Source organism: Myripristis murdjan, chromosome 15 (genome assembly GCF_902150065.1).
Source record: "Myripristis murdjan chromosome 15, fMyrMur1.1, whole genome shotgun sequence".
NCBI classification, from domain to species: Eukaryota; Metazoa; Chordata; class Actinopteri; order Holocentriformes; family Holocentridae; genus Myripristis; species Myripristis murdjan.
The window spans coordinates 562,423-584,445 of NC_043994.1; the positions used below are offsets into that span (position 1 = coordinate 562,423).

Here is a 22,023-nt window from a genome sequence, read left to right on the forward strand (position 1 = left end):
GATGGCGTCATCTGTTGACCTACTGGCTCAGTATGCAAACTGGTGGGGATCCAAGGTGGGTGGTAGGGCAGCTTTGATGTGTTGTAGAACCAGTCTTTCAAGACACTTCATGATTACAGGTGTTAGTGCTACAGGCCTGTAGTCATTCAGAGATGTTACTGAAGTCTGTTTTGGAACTGGTACTATGGTGGATGTCTTCAGGCAGGTGGGGACAATGCACTGTAATAGAGAGAGGTTGAATATATTTGTAAATACTTCACCCAGCTCTGCGGCACAGTCTCTGAGGACCCGTCCCAGAACCAGGGCTCCAGCGTGCGACCTATTAGGTCGCATATGCGACCTAATTTTTTAAAGGTGCGAGTTAAAATGTAATTAGGTCGCGCTGGTGCTACTTGCAGGAGGACGAGTGAAAAAAAAAAATCTTTTTTTTTTTTTTTCTCTCATCACTCCCGTGGCTATGTTAGTGCAGTAATGGTTGTGGTTGATAATAAAAATATTAGGCTACTTTCTGGCTCATTCCTGGGACTCCTATCTCTCCTCCCTCTCGCTCCCTGTCTCTGCCTGCCTGCCTGTCTTAATGCATGATGTGCACAGACGTACACGCGCGCGTACACGCAGCGCGCTCACTGAATGATCACCGATGATCCCGCTAAAAAAACTAAACAAAGAAGATGAAGCGGTCTATCGTTGATTATTTTAAGAAAAAGAATGTGTCAGAGGAGGGAAAATTACACGGAGGGAAGCAAATCTGGGTGGCACAACCTCTCCAGTCATTTCACCTGCACCTGCACCACCAAGAAAAAAACATTACAACAACTACACCGGCACCGTACGAGTCCAAAAGGCAAAGTAACTTTCCAGGCTACAGCGTCGCACTGATATAGAGTTGCCACTCCGCTCTATTTTCACTGACTAACAGCAGCACACTGACAGCTTAGCTTGTCTATTCAGAGAAGCGGTATCACTTTGGCTTATTTTTTTTTACTTATCTATGTTATCACATGCATAGACCTAACAATTCAACTACATTCATTGGTAGTTGAATTGTTAGGTCTGTTTGATAAGTAATTTAAAACAAATAATAATTTAACATATTGTTAAATTATTTGAGTCACGCTTACTGGTAAACATCTACTCCTGCAAGATAATTTATTATGTTCTACAACTCATAAACATACACTAACACAACATACCAAGTGTTTGGCAGTGAGAGACGCGACGCGAATTGCATTCAGCCTGTCTGCTCAAAAGCACCGCGTCTGTGGAGGTATTTTCTCTGCTCTCTGGGCTACAAAAGGTGGTCCTAGCCAGTTTTACCAGTCTTACAGCCATTTTAATTATCAATACCTACATTAATTTGTTGTCAAATGACACAATATAATACAAGTATTAATGTGTTGCATAACTAGACAGGCATGTAATTCAGTAACAGCTCAAAATGCTTTTTAATAAAACTAACCAAATCAATATCGGATCAAATCGAATCAGATGGAATCGTGATAATCGATTCTGAATCTTGTGAATCAGAATCGAATCGATTCTTGAAATTTGAATCGATACCTAGCACTAGAAGTGACAATGTCAGATTCTTCTGACACTGGAGAAGAGGAGGCCAGTGACAGGTTGGCAAAAGAGATGGAGGGCAGTGTGGAGAGAAAGAAAAAGTATACTTTTCAGCAACAACGGCTAGCGCAGTTCCTGTGGTTGCGTTACGACGGACAAACCATGGTGTGTGAGTACTGCAGGACATGTGGCCCGTCCGTTGCAGGCAGAAGAACACATTTTATTTTATTTTATTTTATTTTATTATTTTGTTTATCATGTTGACAACATGATAAGGTCATGCATTAATAACACGCTATACAAAGAAAAAATTGGTGCTACCTAATTTCTTTTGGTGCTACTAAATGAAAAGCTAGGTGGCACCAGTGCTACCTGTGAAAAAGTTAGTCTGGAGCCCTGCCCGGAACACCGTCTTGGCCGGCCGCCTTCCGTGTGTTGATCCTGCGCAGTGTGCGGATAACATCGGCAGACTGCAGGATGAGGGGCTGGCTGTTGGTGTCTGGGGTCGGACTGATGGTTGTCATTCCCTCCACCTCAAAGCGGGCAAAGAACTGGTTCAGCTGCTCCGCCTCTGAAGCACTTCCATTGTTGATGCTGCTGGTGTTGTTGTGCCTGGTGATGTGACGTATCCCCTGCTGTGCCTGGCAGGGATCTGAGCTGCTAAAGAGGGCCTCGATTTTCTGCTTATAGGCTGCCTTGGCATCCTTGAGAGCCCTCTTCAGGTTCGCCCTGGCGGCACTGTACTGCTGCATGTCACCAGATCGGAAAGCGGTGTTGCGTGCTTTTAGTAGGAGTCAGACCTCCCTGGTCATCCAAGGCTTGTTGTTAGAAAACACGCGGATCTGTTTTGTGGTGGTGATGTTGTCCATGCAGCATTTGATGTAGAACAGTACAGAGGAGGTGTAGGTGTTGATGTTGTCATTCTCAAATACAGTCCAGTCTGTGCTGTTGAAGCAGTCCTGCAGTTGCTCAGAAGCCCTCTCTGGCCAGACTTGTACAACTCTGGCAGTGGGTCTGTCTGTGCGGATGCGTGGTCTGTATGCTGGAGTCAGGAACAGTGAGATATGATCAGACTGCCCTAGGTGGGGTAGAGGTGATGCTTTAAGCCCATGCTTGATGTTGCTGTAGACATAGTCGAGTGTGTTCCTCCCTCTTGTTGGGCAGTGCACATGCTGATGAAATTTTGGGAGAACAGTCTTTAAGTTGGCATTGTTGAAATCACCTGCTATTACATAGACACCATCTGGGTGGTCCCGCTGTTGTTTGCTAATGGCAGTTAGCAAATAGTCCAAAGCTGATGTGGTGTTAGCATCAGGACATATGTAAACAGCAGTGATTATGATGACTGTGAACTCTCGAGGCAGACAGAAAGGGCAATATCGTACTGATAAATACTCCAGATCTGGTGAGCAGTAAGTGTCCATTGTCACAGAGTTTGTGCACCAGTTGTTGTTTGTGTAAACAAACAGACCCCCTCCTCTGCTCTTACCGGAGTCTGATGTTTCCCAAGGTTCCAGTAACTGGGGAGCGTTGCTACCAATCAACAATTCAACGTCGGCTCGGTGCACTATGCGGCCTGCTAGCTCAATAGCCTCGGCCAGTATGGTTGGGTTAAGCCACATCTCTGTGATTACTATAGCACAGCAGTCCTGGAGGTTTTTCTGCGTGGATATGGTAAGTTCAAGCTCCTCAATCTTGCTGGTGAGTGATCTTGCATTCGTGACAAAGAAGCTTGGTAGTGAAGGCTTGAATGGTTGCCTGCTTAGCCTAGCTCGTACTCCGACTCGACAGCCTCTTTTCTGCCTCCGCTCCCGACGCCGCCTCCATCGCCTGTGGATAAAACATGGATAAAATGTACAACTATCACTTTGTAATGTTTCTGAGGTGTTCAAACATTACACAGTGTTTCCCTGATGGATTACTTTTCTCCTCGATGGATTCTAAAACACGTTACGGCTCGTAACTGCTGAACGTCGCTCAAGTCTGGACAGAAAGTAAGTCTACTATTACACATGTAAAGTTCCTTTTAAGAGATTAAAAGTTTAAAAGCATTAAACCTCTGGGCATACAGGGGCTGGAAAGGATGACTGTGTCCTGATTGTGTCCAGTCAATACTGCCTGTCACGGTTAAGCCCAGCAAGGGAGACTAAGTGGTACATACTTACGCTTTTCTGGATCCTGGCAGTTCTGCTACATACTGCTCAGAAAGTCTGATGTGAGAGTTGAATATTGGAGGCAGACACACAAATTTTCTCTTACATATTATGGGACAAGAGAAGGTGGTTCGAATGTACACACTCACCTGCCTTGAAGTGTCTGGTCCTGGCAAGTGCTATTACCAACTACCATTATTACTGCTCACTCAGAGGAAAATGCCAGTAACAGACAACATCATTAAAGAAGACCATTCTTGTCAGGTATCAAAGTTCCTCGTATGAAAACTGACGCTGAATTGTTGATTGGTAGCAACGCTCCCCAGTTACTGGAACCTTGGGAAATAATCAGCAGTTGTTAAAGGAGGCCCATATGCTGTATAGACAGTGTTGGGCTGGGTCATCAATGGGCCTGTGAGAGGTAGCAACACCACTAACCTGGAAGCTGGACTCGCTGTTGCTGCTGTGAATAGGATTTATGTTTGCAAGCTGGAGGAACTGCTAAGCAACCAGTACATGCATGACTTCAGTGAAAGGACTTACGAGGACAATGAAATGTCAAGAGAAGACAGGAGGTTCCTGGAAATTGTAAGTTGCTCTGCAAAACTGTTGGACGGGCACTACAGCATAAAAATGCCCTTTAGGAAAATGCAAGCCACTCTCCCTAACAATCTCTCTGTGGCCAAGCAGAAGATACTTGGACTTCAATTAAATTCAGTTTTATTTATATAGCGTCAAATCATACAAAAGTTACGGCACTCTCAAGAAGGCACTCTCAAGAAACCCAACAGATATAGGCCAAATCCATGGACCAAAATCTCCCCCAAGAGCAAGCACAGGGTGACAGTGGCAAGGCTAAAACCCTTTTAACAGACCGGAAGGGTTGAGAGATGGACAGAGAGAGAGAGAGAGAGAGCGAGAGAGAGAGAGAGAGAGAGAGAGAGAGAGAGACAGAGAGACAGAGAGACAGAGACAGAGAGACAGCGGAGGGAGGAGGAAGGAGCAGATTGCACGGTTGTATAGTAATATAGTGGTACTAATAGTAATGGCAATAATAATAGTGTAGCAACAACAGTAGTAATCGTAATAACACTAATTGCAATAATAATAAAACTTCTGATATTAGTAGTAGTAGTCAGAACAATCATAGCGAGAATAGTAAAAATGATAGTGACTTAAGAGAAGATCTGAGAGAAATGAGCAGTTTTATCAGGAATACGCAAGCTTCTTTGCTGATGTCATTGGTAAAGGATATGCAGAGAAAATACCTCCACAGACGCGGTGCTTTTGAGCAGACAGGCTGAATGCGACTCGCGTCGCGTCTCTCACTGCCTCTACACCACTCGTTTTTTTTTTTTTTTAACCATCTGTTCGCTCTTACCAGCTTGGAAAACCAGTTGGAAAACTTTGCTTGTAGCAGACGCGGTGCAGAGTCACAGTCTCAACACATAAGCCACTTACACACATACATTAGCTGAACACACAAAGCACATTATTTTTATTTTATTTTGGCTGCATGCACTGAGAGTCTGACACTTTCTCACTGTAGTTCATAAAAAATAAATATAGTAGTAGTATAAATATTACAAATTAAGCTTTATATACAGTACAGGCCAAAAGTTTGGACACACCTTCTCATTCAATGCGTTTTCTTTATTTTCATGACTATTTACATTATAGATTCTCACTGAAGGAATCAAAACTATGAATGAACACACGTGGAGTTATGTACTTAACAAAAAAGGTGAAATAACTGAAAACATGCTTTATATTCTAGTTTCTTCAAAATAGCCACCCTTTGCTCTGATTACTGCTTTGCACACTCTTGGCATTCTCTCCATGAGCTTCAAGAGGTAGTCACCTGAAATGGTTTTCCAACAGTCTTGAAGGAGTTCCCAGAGGTGTTTAGCACTTGTTGGCCCCTTTGCCTTCACTCTGCGGTCCAGCTCACCCCAAACCATCTGGATTGGGTTCAGGTCCGGTGACTGTGGAGGCCAGGTCATCTGCCGCAGCACTCCATCACTCTCCTTCTTGGTCAAATAGCCCTTACACAGCCTGGAGGTGTGTTTGGGGTCATTGTCCTGTTGAAAAATAAATGATGGTCCAACTAAACGCAAACCGGATGGGATGGCATGTCGCTGCAGGATGCTGTGGTAGCCATGCTGGTTCAGTGTGCCTTCAATTTTGAATAAATCCCTAACAGTGCCACCAGCAAAACACCCCCACACCATCACACCTCCTCCTCCATGCTTCACAGTGGGAATCCATCCGTTCACCTTTTCTGCGTCTCACAAAGACACGGTGGTTGGAACCAAAGATCTCAAATTTGGACTCATCAGACCAAAGCACAGATTTCCACTGGTCTAATGTCCATTCCTTGTGTTTCTTGGCCCAAACAAATCTCTTCTGCTTGTTGCCTCTCCTTAGCAGTGGTTTCCTAGCAGCTATTTGACCATGAAGGCCTGATTGGCGCAGTCTCCTCTTAACAGTTGTTCTAGAGATGGGTCTGCTGCTAGAACTCTGTGTGGCATTTATCTGCTCTCTGATCTGAGCTGCTGTTAACTTGCGATTTCTGAGGCTGGTGACTCGGATGAACTTGTCCTCAGAAGCAGAGGTGACTCTTGGTCTTCCTTTCCTGGGTCAGTCCTCATGTGTGCCAGTTTCGTTGTAGCGCTTGATGGTTTTTGCCACTCCACTTGGGGACACATTTAAAGTTTTTGCAATTTTCCAGACTGTCTGACCATCATTTCTTAAAGTAATGATGGCCACTCGTTTTTCTTTAGTTAGCTGATTGGTTCTTGCCATAATATGAATTTTAACAGTTGTCCAATAGGGCTGTCGGCTGTGTAGTAACCTGACTTCTGCACAACACAACTGATGGTCCCAACCCCATTGATAAAGCAAGAAATCCCACTAATTAACCCTGATAAGGCACACCTGTGAAGTGAAAACCATTTCAGGTGACTACCTCTTGAAGCTCATGGAGAGAATGCCAAGAATGTGCAAAGCAGTAATCAGAGCAAAGGGTGGCTATTTTGAAGAAACTAGAATATAAAACATGTTTTCAGTTATTTCACCTTTTTTTGTTAAGTACATAACTCCACATGTGTTCATTCATAGTTTTGATTCCTTCAGTTAGAATCTACAATGTAAATAGTCATGAAAATAAAGAAAACACATTGAATGAGAAGGTGTGTCCAAACTTTTGGCCTGTACTGTATATATATATATATATATATATACAGTACAGGCCAAAAGTTTATATATATATATATATATATATATATATATATATATATATATATGAAACTGAAATAGGCTGTTAATCAGCTGATCAAAAGTTTAAGACCACTGCCTTTAAAAGCCCAAATCTTGGCAAAAATGTGGATTCAGTGTCATTTTCTATCAGGTATCCACAAAAGCGGTGTGTCGGCAGTGAGAAATGGGACACAAGTCACATTCAGTCCTAACCCTAACCCTAACTCTGCTCAAAAGCAGCGTGTCTGTTACCAATCAAGTTTAGCAGAAACTCTACTGACTATCAGTGATTACAAACCGAGGGAAGAGCGAGCGGAAAAAAACCTGACCGCTACTGAAGAGAGACGCGACGTGAGCTGTCACACCTGAGTGAGTGACAACTGAGGTTGTGTGTGTGTCTGTGTGTGTGTGTGTGACAGAGCGGGGCACACAGCGTAGGGGAGGGTCGCTGTGTGTGACACACAACGTGTCCACGTATCACACAACGTGGACACAGTCAGCTACCCAATGAGGATTTTCATTCATCACAAGCATGGATATTGACTCATATTACTCGGATAATACTCGTACTTGGCAAAAGGGCTTTATTCGTAGCAGATACTCGTTTCAGCCGAGTATCCGGCTCAACCCTGCCCAAGGCTTAATTATGTTTCAACTCCACTTTAGGCCATTAAAACTGTCAGAAAGCTTTAAAAACAACAATATTATGTAGGGGTTAAATAAAAAATGGTTGGAGATTAAAAATTTACGAATAAGAAATTTTGCATTTAAGATTTTAACAAACTGCAGACACCCGGTTATCCCTCTTTATTTATGCTGGAAATGCTTGTAAGCATCGCTGTAAATAATAAAATAAGATAATGAATAAAGACACTGTGAATCAGACGATGGAGAATTATTACATTTACCCTTATTATCTGCTGGTGATTAAAGTTTGTTATGTTATGTTATGTTATGTTATGTTTATTTATAATGCGCCCCCCATCCAACTATTACATTGGCCCGGGGCGCAGCCCGGGAACAAAAAGAGACAATACATGACAAGAACAACAGGAAGACCCACACATTCAACTCACATACACTCCACAACACACAGCATACCAAATCAGAGACCCCCATTGAAAAGGTGAGTTTTCAGGTTGGCCCTGAAGGACTCGAGAGTGGGGGCAGACTTGATGTCCAGAGGGAGCCTGTTCCACAACTTCGGTGCCATTACCGCAAAGGAACGGTCCCCCTGCCTCACTAAATTAGTCTGTGGGACCCTCAGGCACAGTTGGTCCTCGGACCTGAGGTTACGCCTGTGCCTGGAGGTGGAGGACAGGTCCAGGAGGTCCTTGATGTAGGCTGGGCCAAGACTGTTGAGAGCTTTGAAGACGAACATGCAGATCTTGAATTTCACTCTCTGCCTCACAGGGAGCCAGTGGAGGGAGATGAGGACAGGGGAGATGTGGTCCCTCATTTTGGTGCCTGACACCAGCCTGGCAGCGGCATTCTGGACTAATTGCAGGCGGGAGATGGTTTTGTCAGTGACGCCAGCGTAGAGGGAGTTACAGTAGTCAAGTCGAGAAAAAATTAGCATGAGGACAACCCTCCGTAGGTCACTGGGGGTGAGGAAGGCTTTAATTTTGGATATGATGCGTAGTTGGTAGAAAGCAGATTGCACCACAGAGCTCACTTGTCGGTCAAAGTTGAGCGCGGAGTCGAAAATGACCCCGAGGTTCTTGACATAAGGTTTCACCAGCGTAGACAAGCTTCCTAAGTTGTTGGTGAGCTGAGTGACAGCGGTGGAGGGGCCAATCAGCTGTAGAAAGTTCTGAGCCATCCATTCTTTCACGTCACCCAGGCAGTCCTTCAGGTGGTGCAGGTCGGTGGGGTTATCAGTGTTGAGAGGTAAGTAGAACTGTGTATCGTCCGCATAGCAGTGTAATGAGATGTTATGGCGTTGGAAGACATAACTGAGCGGGAGCATATAGAGGGAGAACAGAATGGGACTGAGGATGGAGCCCTGAGGAACCCCACAGGAGAGGTTGGCTTGTCTGGAGGACCTGTTTGCTATATGGACGGAGAAAGTTCTGTTGTTAAGGTATGACTTGAACCAGAGCAAAGCGGTGTGGGAGATGCCAACCTCCTGCTGGAGGCGGTCAACGAGGATGGCGTGGTCAATGGTATCAAAGGCTGCGCTTAGGTCTAGAAGAACCAGCGCAGCACATTTTTAGGAGTCAGCAATGAGCAGGAGGTCATTCAATAACTTTCAAAGTGCGGACTCAGTGCTGTGGCCAGGTCTGAAGCCAGACTGAAACTTCTCCAGGATGTTATTGTGTTGGAGACAAGGCCACAGCTGGCTGAGGACAGCCTTTTCCAGTATCTAAGACACAAATGGGAGCTTTGAAATGGGTCTGTAGTTGCTGAGGATGGAGGAGTCCAGGTTGGGTTTCTTGAGAAGTGGCTGGACGACAGCGTGTTTGAAGCTGGATGGAACAATACCAGTAGCCAGTGAACTGTTGACAATTGACAGGATGTGTGGTCCGACAGCATCAAATACCTCTTTGAGGAGGGGAGCCGGGACGGGGTCCAGAGGGGAGGAGGCTGACCTCAGTGCGGCAGCCATCTTGGAAAGGGATGGGAGCGTGATAGGGCAAAAACTGGGGAAAGTGGATGAGCATCCTTTAGTGATGGCTAAGTCCCGGGTGGAATGTGGGATGTTTTTTCTGATGGTGGTTACTTTGTCAGAAAAAAAGGACAAAAATTCCTCACACTTGGCCGGGGATGGATCCTGAATGGCAGAAGGAGGGGGTTGAACAACAGAGTTGATGGTCCTGAACAATACTCTGGAATTTTGTGCATTGTTGGTGATGAGAGTGGCAAAGTACTTCGCCCTGTCAGTCTTTACCATCTTCTGATAGGTCCTCTGCTTTTCTCTCAGAATCTCAAGCGAGATGTGTAGTCCGTCCTTTTTCCACCTGCAATCTGCCTGTCGCCATGCCCTTCTATGGGCTCTGATGGCGTCGTTGAGCCAAGGAGTGGCCCTGGGTTTTGGCCTCCTCAGAGTAGATGGCGTGATTGAGTCCAGGATCGAGGGACAGGAGGCGTTGAACGTGGAAGTGAGATCCTCTGGGTCAGATGAAGTCTCACCTGCCTTGGTGTTATGGGTGGCCATGAAAGCAGAGGAGAATCTTGGGGCTGTCTGGGCATTGATAAACCGGGCGAGGTAAGCAGAGGATTGAGTATTGACAGGGGGGATGAACAGGGATGATGTGAACAGCATGGCCTTGTGGTCACAGTCTGCATGGGCTACCATAATCTCCACGTCACTGATGGGAAGGTTGACTGAGAGGACAAGATCTAATGTATGGTGTCCTCTGTGGGTGGAGCCGGAGACATGCTGGGTCAGACGAAACAAATCCACCAGATCTAAAAATTCAGTTTCAAAAGCCCTGGCAGGATTATCCACATGGATGTTGAAATCTCCCACGATCAGCACCTTGTCATGGCTGGGGATGATTTCAGTAAGAAAATCAGAGAATTGAGATATGAAATTCTTGGTTTCCTTAAAAACCTTGCTCTCCGTCGGACGGTAGATGATCATGATCAGGAGGGGGTCAGTTGAGCCCACTTTCACCAACTGGACCTCAAAACTGGAAAAAGTATGACAGTTCAACTGAGAACAGATATATTTTTCCTTATATAGAAAGGCCATGCCCTCTCCAATTTTTCCGCGTCTTGGTTTGCAAAGGTAATTCCAGCCAGCCAGGCAGAGTTCATTGAGACCGGAATAATCTTCCGGGACTTGACAAGTTTCTGTAATGAAGAAGAATGACAGGTCTTGCTTGGAGATGAAATCATTTAGGATGGATGTTTTTTCCTTCACCGATCTGGCGTTCAGGAGTCCCATCTTCAACGTAACTGCACTTGCTGATGAGATAGGTGTCAATACCGACGTACGCAGTGGCAGCACTAGGGGCCGGGTTGGGGAACCGGGAGACGGCATGGCATTCAAACTCGCTGCCCGCTGTTTGCGTTTTACAGCTGCACCGGCCCGATGTCCTCGGTGTTGCCCTCCATCTCTCCGGTGGCGGTGGATCTGTTTGTTAATACTCCAGGGTCCGTGGGGAATAGTGAAGAGAGATGGCAAATTCACCTGTTGCCCCGCGCACCGAGCTGGGATCTCCCCTAATGATGCACGAATATCATAGAGTATTTTCCGATCGTAGCTATAGATGATCGGAGTTTGGATGATAGTTTGACATAGTAAGACAAACAATGAAAACACAAACGCTAGGACAGGTAGTAAGTGGCAGGCTGCTCTCTGGCATAGCACCGCCATCTTCAAACCAGATTACAGATTAAATAAGCATTGAAAAATGCATCATTCTTATAATAATATCAATACTGTATAAACACAGATGGTAATAAATGCTGATATAAGTAATTTTCAAGTAGGCACAATAATAACAACAGCGCACAAATGAAACAACATGTGCCTCTCTTCATGCTGCTTGTCCAAAGGTGATCTGAAAGCAGCTTCAGGCTTTGCAGAGGAGGCATCACATCCATGTTGCTCTGAGAAAAACCTTTTGGATGCTCCCCGTGAAATCCAGGAGCTGGTCTGCCCGCTCACTCTACATGGAGGCTGCAACCATTTGTCCTGCTCCTGCTGCCACTCTGCCTATGCTGGGCAGACAAAAAAGACATGCAGATCTGACAGATTTTAGACTGCAGGGCAAGTTTATAATATTTGGAACAAAAACAGAAATGCATCTCTCACTCTCTTTCTCTCTCTCTCTCTCTCTCTCTCTCACTCTCTCTCTCTCTCTCTCTCTCTCTCTCTCCCTCTCTCTCTCTTTTAGGACTACTGACATAAATGTTATTAATGTGTGCTGGTTCTGGTACAGACAGTCAGTCATTAAAACAACTGCACTGACAAACATGTCAAATTAAATATGACTCAGAAGCAGTGCCAATCTCCACCAGATATAAATCCTAAACATAACCCTCACTTTTCAAACCTGTTCAGGCTACACAGACGAGCTGCTGGGGAAATAAAAGCCTCTTTTCTCTTGGCGGAGCACAGCTGACTCACAGCAGTTCTGTGGCTGGGCTGCCTTGCTAGTTACCCCCACAGGACACAGCCTGCCATCACCCCATGGAGCTTCTGAACACCGAAAACATTGGATCAAATTTTCAATTCACCACTAATAGTTGCAAAACTGCCAATATCAGAAATCTATACAGTTGCTATTATTAGAAGTGAATTTAATGATGGCATATCATAGGAAATTGTCAAAAACTTACTGTAATTGTCCTGTTCACCTGCTGCCCTCTTCTCCTCCCATCCATGCTGAAGTAAATTCTGGGACCGTCTCGGCCGCAAAGGAGACATCAGTTGTGTCCTCCAAATTCAACCAAAAGAAGGCCAAATTTCTTGGCCGCGTTTGAAGGACCTTTCGAAATATTTTCACATGGGAAAGCCTAGTCGCGCTGCTGTGATGCATTCAGCCTTCAAATGCAGCCTTGGAAGGCTGCATTTAGGATACAGCCCTAATAGTCCAGTCATTTTATGATAAAACCTAGGACAAATTGCAAGAGAAGCAAACTCAACTGATTTTGGATCCTCAGTTTGTCCTGAGTGAGGGGAAAAAAGTCCCAAGAAATCCCATTGGTGGAAAGTTTTGAAAATCACCTATTTATGACCACATATTACCAAAAAACACTGTTTTTAACACACAGGGGAAAGGGGTACAACATTTTACTTTCAGATATCACTATAAAAATTCACAAGTTGATTACACACACAAAGACAAGAAAAAAATTCAATTACCAGTTCTTTGAATTATTCTGTTTACACATGCATATCACACATTATCTGATTTGATATGCGCTAACAAGGAATATGAGGAATAAATGCCAGAGGAGACATTTAAACAGTGAATTAAAAGGTTACTATATGTATAGTAACCTTTTAATTCACTGTTATATAGTAACCTTTTAATTCAAGGTTACTTTATATATAGTAACTTTTTAATTCACTGTTTAAATATCTGTTCATTTATTCCTTATATTCCTTATTAGCGCATATCAAATCAGATAATGTGTGATATGCATGTGTAAACAGAATAATTCAAAGAACTTGTAATTGACGTTTTTTCTTGTCTTTGTGTGTGCAATCAACTTGTGAATTTTTATAGTGATATCTGAAAGTAAAATTTTGAACCCCTTTCCTCTGTGTGTTAAAAGGCTGTTTTTTGGTAATATGTGGTCATATAAAGGTGATTTTCAAAACTTTCCACCAATGGGATTTCTTGGGACTTTTTTTTCCCTCACTCAGGACAAACTGAGGATACTAAAGAGTTTGCTTCTCTTGCAATTTGTCCTAGGTTGACCCTAGGTTGACCCCAGTTTTGGCCTAAAATTACTGGACTATAATGTGAAACCATGACAGGCATTTTTCATCAGCTATCAAAAGCAAAACACCTGGCATGACATCGCTGATTGGATTTGACCAGAGGGGCACCATGCCTGAAAGTTTCAGCCCCTAACAAGCAATACTGAGCCACTAATGTAGAACCAGGGCATCTTGGAGGGACTACATTTTTGAACAAGCCTCAGAGCACCTGGTGAACCACCATGAAGAGCATGAGAAATTGCTAGGGGTTAGACATCTAGGCTGCTCTGCTCATCTTGGTGCCATTGCAACTCTGACACAGATACGCTTCTAGAAAATGCATTGATGGATGGATGGATGTTGTTCATGTCTACCCCAGCACATTTAACTACTCATTCATTTATAAAATCTATAATGATATCACACTGTTCATGTATCACAGTCCTAAATACACTCAAGCATCCTGTGAAGCGACTAACCTTGGTTGGGCTGTTGTTTGGGCTTTTTCTTGCGGAAGCGGATGCTGTTGCTTTTCTTTGTGGAGTCCTGTATCCCTTTCTCATTTTCTCTCTCCACCTGACCCTCTTCTGGCCTGGTAGGAAGACCCATCTTGTCCCTCAACCCAGTAAGGAGATCTGACCCATCCCTTGGCCCAGTGGGAGAATCCAAGTCATCCTTTGACCCAGTGGGTACTGGTTCAGTTGCAGGGAGTTCTGGAGCAGCAGCAGCAGAGCTTAAAGTTGGTTCAACAAGGTCCAGGTTAGCCTGGGTTGACAAACAATATAGTTTATCAAAGTTAATTTGAGTCTAAGTAACAAATTATTTAACCAATCTATAAAAAATGAATTGATAAATTGAAAAATAAGATGTAAAATTCTTGCAGTGTACTGCAGTGTTAATTTTGACAGCCATTTTAATTTTAGTCTTAGGGTGCTTTCAGACCTGTGGCCCATTTGCTTTGTTCCGATTCAGGGGCTAAATCGATACAGTTGTTTCGTCTTTCGTTTGGGGCGTTTGTGTTCACAGGGCAACCGTCTGTAGCGGTTCAAAGCTGTAAACAAATGCCATGCACGAACCAACTGTTCTCTCATTGGTCAGAAATTACCCCGAAGAAGAAGTTTCCTCTTCCGTTCTTACCCCGGGAAAAAGAAAAACCATGGAGCATCTTCAGCGTGTGTGGCTAGTTTGTTTCTGTGCAGTGGTGTAGTCTAGTTTATTCTAGTGGGTGTATGCGCGCGCGCACATACACACTGGCTCCCTTTCTGAAACGTTAACGTTAGCTCCAGCTGTAGTGTCCCCCAAAATATGGTAAAAAAGAGCCTGCTTCGTAACACAGAGAAGGCGACTTTATGAACGGGAAAGTGCACGTTATGTCAAAAAAACATACTGATACGTATCTTTGCGCATTTTTAAGTGGTTATACGGAAATTCAGGACCTTTTCTAATGGGTATATGGCGTATACCTGCGTATCACGTAGGCTACACCACTGTTTCTGTGGTTAATGTACCAGTGTTCTGTAACCGAGGAAAACATCCAGTTCTACCGGGAATCAAGACTGGGAAAATATCATACTGCATCTACTGAGAAGAAGACGAGCCGCGACAAGGAATCGCCGACAAAGATGGGCTCTGACGCTGGTTGATCCACAGTTATGAGTGAGTTGTGTCGGTTGCTGTGTCGATTATGTTCTCACTGCAAACGAACCGCTCCAGGGCTTGAATGGAAGCAAGCCGAGACCACCTCTTCTAGGCGATCTCGGCCCGCTTGTTTTGTCCCGCATCCGAGCGCGATTGCTGTGTTCACATATGTCCAAATGAACCAATCTTTAGGGGGAAACGCTCCCTGTTTTGGAACAAATGCTCCAAACGGGACATGTCTGAAAGCACCCTTAGTCTTCTTGACGAAAATGCTAATTAGTCTTAGTCACATTTTAGTAATTTCTGTCCTTAATAGTTTTAGTGTAGTCTTAGTCGACGAAAATTTAAAATATTTTAGTCTAGTTTTAGTCGACAGAATATACATACATACATACATATATATATATATATATATACATACACACACACACACACACACACACACACATATATATATATATGTGTGTGTGTGTGTGTGTGTGTATATATATATATATATATATACATACAGTACAGGCCAAAAGTTTGGACACACCTTCTCATTCAATGCGTTTTCTTTATTTTCATGACTATTTACATTGTAGATTCTAACTGAAGGAATCAAAACTATAAATGAACACATGTGGAGTTATGTACTTAACAAAAAAAAAGGTGAAATAACTGAAAACATGTTTTATATTCTAGTTTCTTCAAAATAGCCACCCTTTGCTCTGATTACTGCTTTGCACACTCTTGGCATTCTCTCGATGAGCTTCAAGAGGTAGTCACCTGAAATGGTTTTCACTTCACAGGTGTGCCTCATCAGGGTTAATTAGTGGAATTTCTTGCTTTATCAATGGGGTTGGGACCATCAGTTGTGTTGTGCAGAAGTCAGGTTACTGCACAGCCGACAGCCCTATTAGACAACTGTTAAAATTCATATTATGGCAAGAACCAATCAGCTAACTAAAGAAAAACCAGTGGCCATCATTACTTTAAGAAATGAAGGTCAGTCAGTCCGGAAAATTGCAAAAACTTTAAATGTGTCCCCAAGTGGAGTCGCAAAAACCATCAAGCGCTACAACGAAACTGGCACACATGAGGACCGACCCAGGAAAGGAAGACCAAGAGTCACCTCTGCTTCTGAGGACAAGTTCATCCAAGTCACCAGCCTCAGAAATCGCAAGTTAACAGCAGCTCAGATCAGAGAGCAGATAAATGCCACACAGAGTTCTAGCAGCAGACCCATCTCTAGAACAACTGTTAAGAGGAGACTGCGCGAATCAGGCCTTTATGGTCAAATAGCTGCTAGGAAACCACTGCTAAGGAGAGGCAACAAGCAGAAGAGATTTGTTTGGGCCAAGAAACACAAGGAATGGACATTAGACCAGTGGAAATCTGTGCTTTGGTCTGATGAGTCCAAATTTGAGATCTTTGGTTCCAATCGCCGTGTCTTTGTGAGACGCAGAAAAGGTGAACAGATGGATTCCACATACCTGGTTCCCACTGTGAAGCATGGAGGAGGAGTGTATGAATGAGTGAGTGAGTGAATGAACACATGTGGAGTTATGTACTTAACAAAAAAAAGGTGAAATAACTGAAAACATGTTTTATATTCTAGTTTCTTCAAAATAGCCACCCTTTGCTCTGATTACTGCTTTGCACACTCTCGGCATTCTCTCAATGAGCTTCATGAGGTAGTCACCTGAAATGGTTTTCCAACAGTCTTGAAGGAGTTCCCAGAGATGCTGAGCACTTGTTGGCCCTTTTACCTTCATTCTGCGGCCCATCTCATCCCAAACCATCTCTATTGGGTTTGGTCAGGTGACTGTGGAGGCCAGGTCATTTGGCACAGCACTCCATCACTCTCCTTCTTGGTCAAATAACCCTTACACAACCATTCAAAAATTTCCCAGACTGACTGACCTTCAGTTCTTAAATGGACTGTCGTTTCACTTTACTTAGCTGATTGGTTCTTGCCATAATATGAATTCTAACAGTTGTTAGGGCTGTCAGCTTTGTACCAACCTGACTTCTGCACAACACAACTGATGGTCCCAGCCCCATTAAGAAGGCAAGAAATTCCACAAATGAACCCTGACAAGGCACACCTGTGAAGTGAAAACCATCTCAGGTGACTACATCATGAAGCTCACTGAGAGAAGGCCAAGGGTTTGCAGCGCTGTCAACACAGCAAAGGGTGCTGTGTTGACAGGAAAGGAATTTTCTTTGCTACATAATTCCATATATCTTGCTTCATATATTTGATGTCTTCAGCATGTATCTACAATGTAGAAAGTAGTAAAAATAAAGAAAAAACAATGAATGAGAAGGTGTGTCCAAACTTTTGACTGATAGTGTACATATATATTTATCTATCTATCTATCTATCTATATCTATATAGATATAGATACACACACACACACACACACACACACACACATATATATATACATATATATATATATAGATAGATAGACAGATATAGATATATACACACACACACATACACGCACATACACTATATTACCAAAAGTATTCGCTCACCTGCCTTTACTCATACTATGAACTGAAGTGCCATCCCATTCCTAACCCATAGAGTTCAATATGATGTCGGTCCACCTTTTGCAGCTATTACAGCTTCAACTCTTCTGGGAAGACTGTCCACAAGGTTGAGGAGAGTGTTTATAGGAATTTTTGACCATTCTTCCAAAAGCGCATTGGTGAGGTCACACACTGATGTTGGTCGAGAAGGCCTGGCTCTCAGTCTCCGCTCTAATTCATCCCAAAGGTGTTCTATCAGGTTCAGGTCAGGACTCTGTGCAGGCCAGTCAAGTTCATCCACACCAGACTCTGTCATCCATGTCTTTATGGACCTTGCTTTGTGCACTGGTGCACAGTCATGTTGGAAGAGGAAGGGGCCCGCTCCAAACTGTTCCCACAAGGTTGGGAGCATGGAATTGTCCAAAATGTTTTGGTATCCTGAAGCATTCAAAGTTCCTTTCACTGGAACTAAGGGGCCAAGCCCAGCTCCTGAAAAACAACCCCACACCATAATTCCTCCTCCACCAAATTTCACAGTCGGCACAATGCAGTCTGAAATGTACCGTTCTCCTGGCAACCTCCAAACCCAGACTCGTCCATCAGATTGCCAGATGGAAAAGCGTGATTCATCACTCCAGAGAACGCGTCTCCACTGCTCTAGAGGCCAGTGGCGGCGTGCTTTACACCATTGCATCCGACGCTTTGCATTGCACTTGGTGATGTGTGGCTTGGCTGCAGCTGCTCGGCCATGGAAACCCATTCCATGAAGCTCTCTGCGTACTGTACTTGGGCTAATCTGAAGGTCACATGAAGTTTGTAGCTCTGTAGCAATTGACTGTGCAGAAAGTCGGCGACCTCTTTGCACTATGCGCTTCAGCATCCGCTGACCCCTCTCCGTCACTTTACGTGGCCTACCACTTCGTGGCTGAGTTGCTGTTGTTCCCAAACACTTCAATTTTGTTATAATAGAGCTGACAGTTGACTGTGGAATATTTAGGAGCGAGGAAATTTCACAACTGGATTTGTTGCACAGGTGGCATCCTATGACAGTTCCACGCTGGAATTCACTGAGCTCCTGAGAGCGGCCCATTCTTTCACAAATGTCTTGTTTCACAGTCTGCATGCCTGAGTGCTTGATTTTATACACCTGTGGCCAGGCCAAGTGATTAGGACACCTGATTCTGATCATTTGAATGGGTGAGCGAATACTTTTGGTAATATAGTGTATGTCTTTAAAGTTTAATTGAATCATGCCAATACAGGTAGACTCTCCCATCAATGAAGATGAAATGCAACCATGCAGTACTTAATGATATACTCAGGACTGTACATTATTGATGATTGTACATTACTTTATTTTATGTTTCTATTGATGCTGCTGTAACATAAGAATTTCCCAGTTTAGGATCAATAAAGTAAATCTATCTATCTATCTATCTATCTATCTATTACACACAAAATTGATAACAGTCGAATCAATTGTCATTACACAAAGACAGTCAAGAAACAAAACATTCTTTCTTTTCGATCGTGGCTTTATTTCTGAGGACCAGACCTTGAGTGTACTGTGCCACTGTAATTTAGAAGATGCATTTGACTATTAGGATGTAAAACTTAACAGACATCAAAATATACAACCCCAGTCTATATTTACCTGTTTGTTTTAGGTTAGGTAAATTTGTTGACTTGAAAGTGCAAGTCCATCACCATCACCCGTGTTTGTGTGTGCACAGGCTGCCTGGTAGCCTCATTTATACTGTGTCGTAGGACAGATATGTGCGGTGAACACTACCGCGATCTGTGTGGGCTTGTGTATCAGCTGTGTTCACTGACACTGGTCGCGGTTGCTGCCGCGGTGTGGGCTTGTATATCAGCTGTGTTTGCTGCGCGTCTCCGCCGTACACCACAGTGTAAATGAGGCTGTAGGCACACATTCTCAACCAAACAAGCCACAGGATGCATTGCTTAAATTTTGAGCTTTTGGCAGACAGATTGTACGCACAATTGGAGGAAATAATGCATTTTGAAAGTCCACTACACCACCTATTAACATTTTCGTCCCGTCTTGTCTCGTCATGACGAAAATACACACAGGTCTCATTATGTTTTTGTCATCAAAGAGCTATTTTTAGCTAGTCACTGTCCCATCTTCCTCATGAAAAAAAGGGTCGTTGACGTAAATATTTTGTCATACTCATTGACGAAAGTAACACTGGTGTACTGACATCTGCTGAAAACCCATAAACATTATCTGATTCATGATTTCTTATTTACAGGTTTTCTCTCCAGCCTTTTTGCATTTCAATGTATTTTACTTGTATTAGAGTTTTTGAATATTTTTATTCAATGAAAATAATCTAAAAATAAATGGAAAATGGAAATGATAAGTGAGGTGCAAACTATCTTTCTTTCCTTGTTTCTTTTGCTCTTCTTTAGGCCTTTAAGCTAAAAAAATAAACATGCACAATGAAATAATTCTGTCACAGTGTAGTAGGAGAAATCATACAAATCAAATGAAACCACAGAAAAATTTCTCTGAACAAAAAGTGTATATTGAATCTTTTGCTTTTTATGCCTACATTTCCCACAATAAAATGTTAAAACCGTTAATCAATTTAAATTATTACAGAGGAAAGCAATTACATACAAAAATAATGTGCACACTGGCGGTTCTGGGGAGGGGCCAACAGGGGCCAGTGCCCCCGTAACACTGAGTCTGGACCCCGCTGTGGCCCCCCTCAGACAAAGATTATAAATTGTGATGCGGCTTTCACATAGCGCGCGGTTTGGGCCGTGCTCTGCGCTGTGTACGGCGCAGACTTGCACAGAGCAGCGTGCATACGCGTGCAGAGTAGGGCGCACGCATGCACGTGTGGCGCTGGTTGCTACGCGACTGAAACAGACGATAGGAAGTAGTTTTCTGTTCTGGGGCACTTTTTCTCTGGTGGACAATACAGCAGCTTCAGATGTAAATAGGCAAATACATTCTTTAATTTATGAATTAGCTGAACTAATGCTTCTAAATAAATTATGTTACATGAACGAAGGCTGTATTTTTTTCCTACCTGTTACCTGTTGTGTGTGTGACTTCACATGGAATTTTATAGGCTAATAAATGTATGACTATACTGCATTGTCTTTGCAAGAGTAGTGCATATCTCCTGATGTCAATCATCTAGATTTCTAAAAATAAACGCAGACCGGTGCACCCTCGCGCTCCGCGATCACATACACAATGAATGGCTGCGCCGGCCGAGGGCTGCGCCGGCCGAGGTCTGCGCCGTGCGCGCGCTATGTGAAAGCCGCTTAGAGCGTTGCACTGCTGGAAATGGCAGTCAGCTTTGTTGACCTACGGTTAAAATGGCGAGCTCGAAAAGTTACCAACCACCCAACGAGAGGCAGTCAGAAGAAAGAAACGACTACCACGAACAATATTGTATTGTTACAAGGTAACAAAAAGCTTTTAGAGGGTAAATATGATGATGATTTATTGATGAAGATGATAAGAAGACAGTGGTGTAATGAAGATGTGATGATGATGTTGATGAAGCTGAAGAGAAGCAAGAGTTTGTCTAAGTGAGGAGTTTGTCTGTACCAAGGTTACACTGAAAAATACAATGTTTCCATTGTTTCTGTCTCTTATATTTGTGTCTCAAATGTGATATTTTGAACCATTCAATTTGGTTACAATGGGTAATCACTAGTTTTATGGAAAAAAAAATCAGATATAATTTTGAATCTTTGTCTTTTTTGCCCCGGGTTGAATATGCCCCTGTGACAAAACCCCTGGCCTCAGCCAGGCCCCTTCAGTAAAATTGGTCTAGAACCGCCACTGCAGGATGCTCTGGTGTTCTGTTGTTGTCCCATTTGTCCCAGTTTGTCCCTATCTCCCTGTCTCTGTCTCTTTGTCTCTCTCTCTCCCCTTTCCACCCAACTGGTAGAGGTAGATGACCGCCCGCCCTGAGTCTGGTTCTACCTGAGGGTTCTTCCTGTTAAAGGAGAGTTTTACCTTGCCACTGTTGCCAAGAGCATGCTCAGGAGGGAATCTGTTGGGTTTCTTTGTTTGTTTGTTTGTTTTTTTAGCATCAAATCACAACAAATTTATCTGATGACGCTTTACAGGTAGAGCAGGTAAAGATCACGCTCTACAAATTAGAGACGAAAAAATCAAACTGGGACAAATGACAACAACAGAACACCAGAGCATCCTGGGGCTTTTCTGCACTTTACTGTGCAGTAAAGTGCCCATTCTGTGGCCATTCTTCATTTTACAAACTTTACAAATTGAGACCAATTTGGTGTGATTATCTTCAAAATTGAAAAAATGAAGAATGGCTGCAGAAAGGGCACTTTTCTGCACACTAAAGTGCCCATTCTGTGTGACATTTTAAAATTTTTCAATTTGTAAAGTAGTCAATTTTATGCATATTTTATGTGTGGTGAAATTCAGAATGGGTACTTTACTGTGGAAATTTGGAAGCGAAAACCCAAACTGTATGAATGTG

At 43.4% G+C, this 22,023-nt stretch overlaps 1 protein-coding gene across 2 annotated transcripts in view; it reads right to left on the minus strand.

Annotated features, from left to right (window-relative positions):
* piezo1 (piezo type mechanosensitive ion channel component 1 (Er blood group)) overlaps positions 1–22,023 on the minus strand; it is a 267,968-nt gene that overhangs the window by 45,425 nt on the left and 200,520 nt on the right. For both annotated transcript variants that reach the window (XM_030070245.1, XM_030070244.1), the window contains exon 40: positions 13,836–14,121. In XM_030070245.1, coding sequence (XP_029926105.1) covers positions 13,836–14,121 — 286 coding nt within the window. The remainder of the gene's footprint in view (positions 1–13,835; positions 14,122–22,023) is intronic.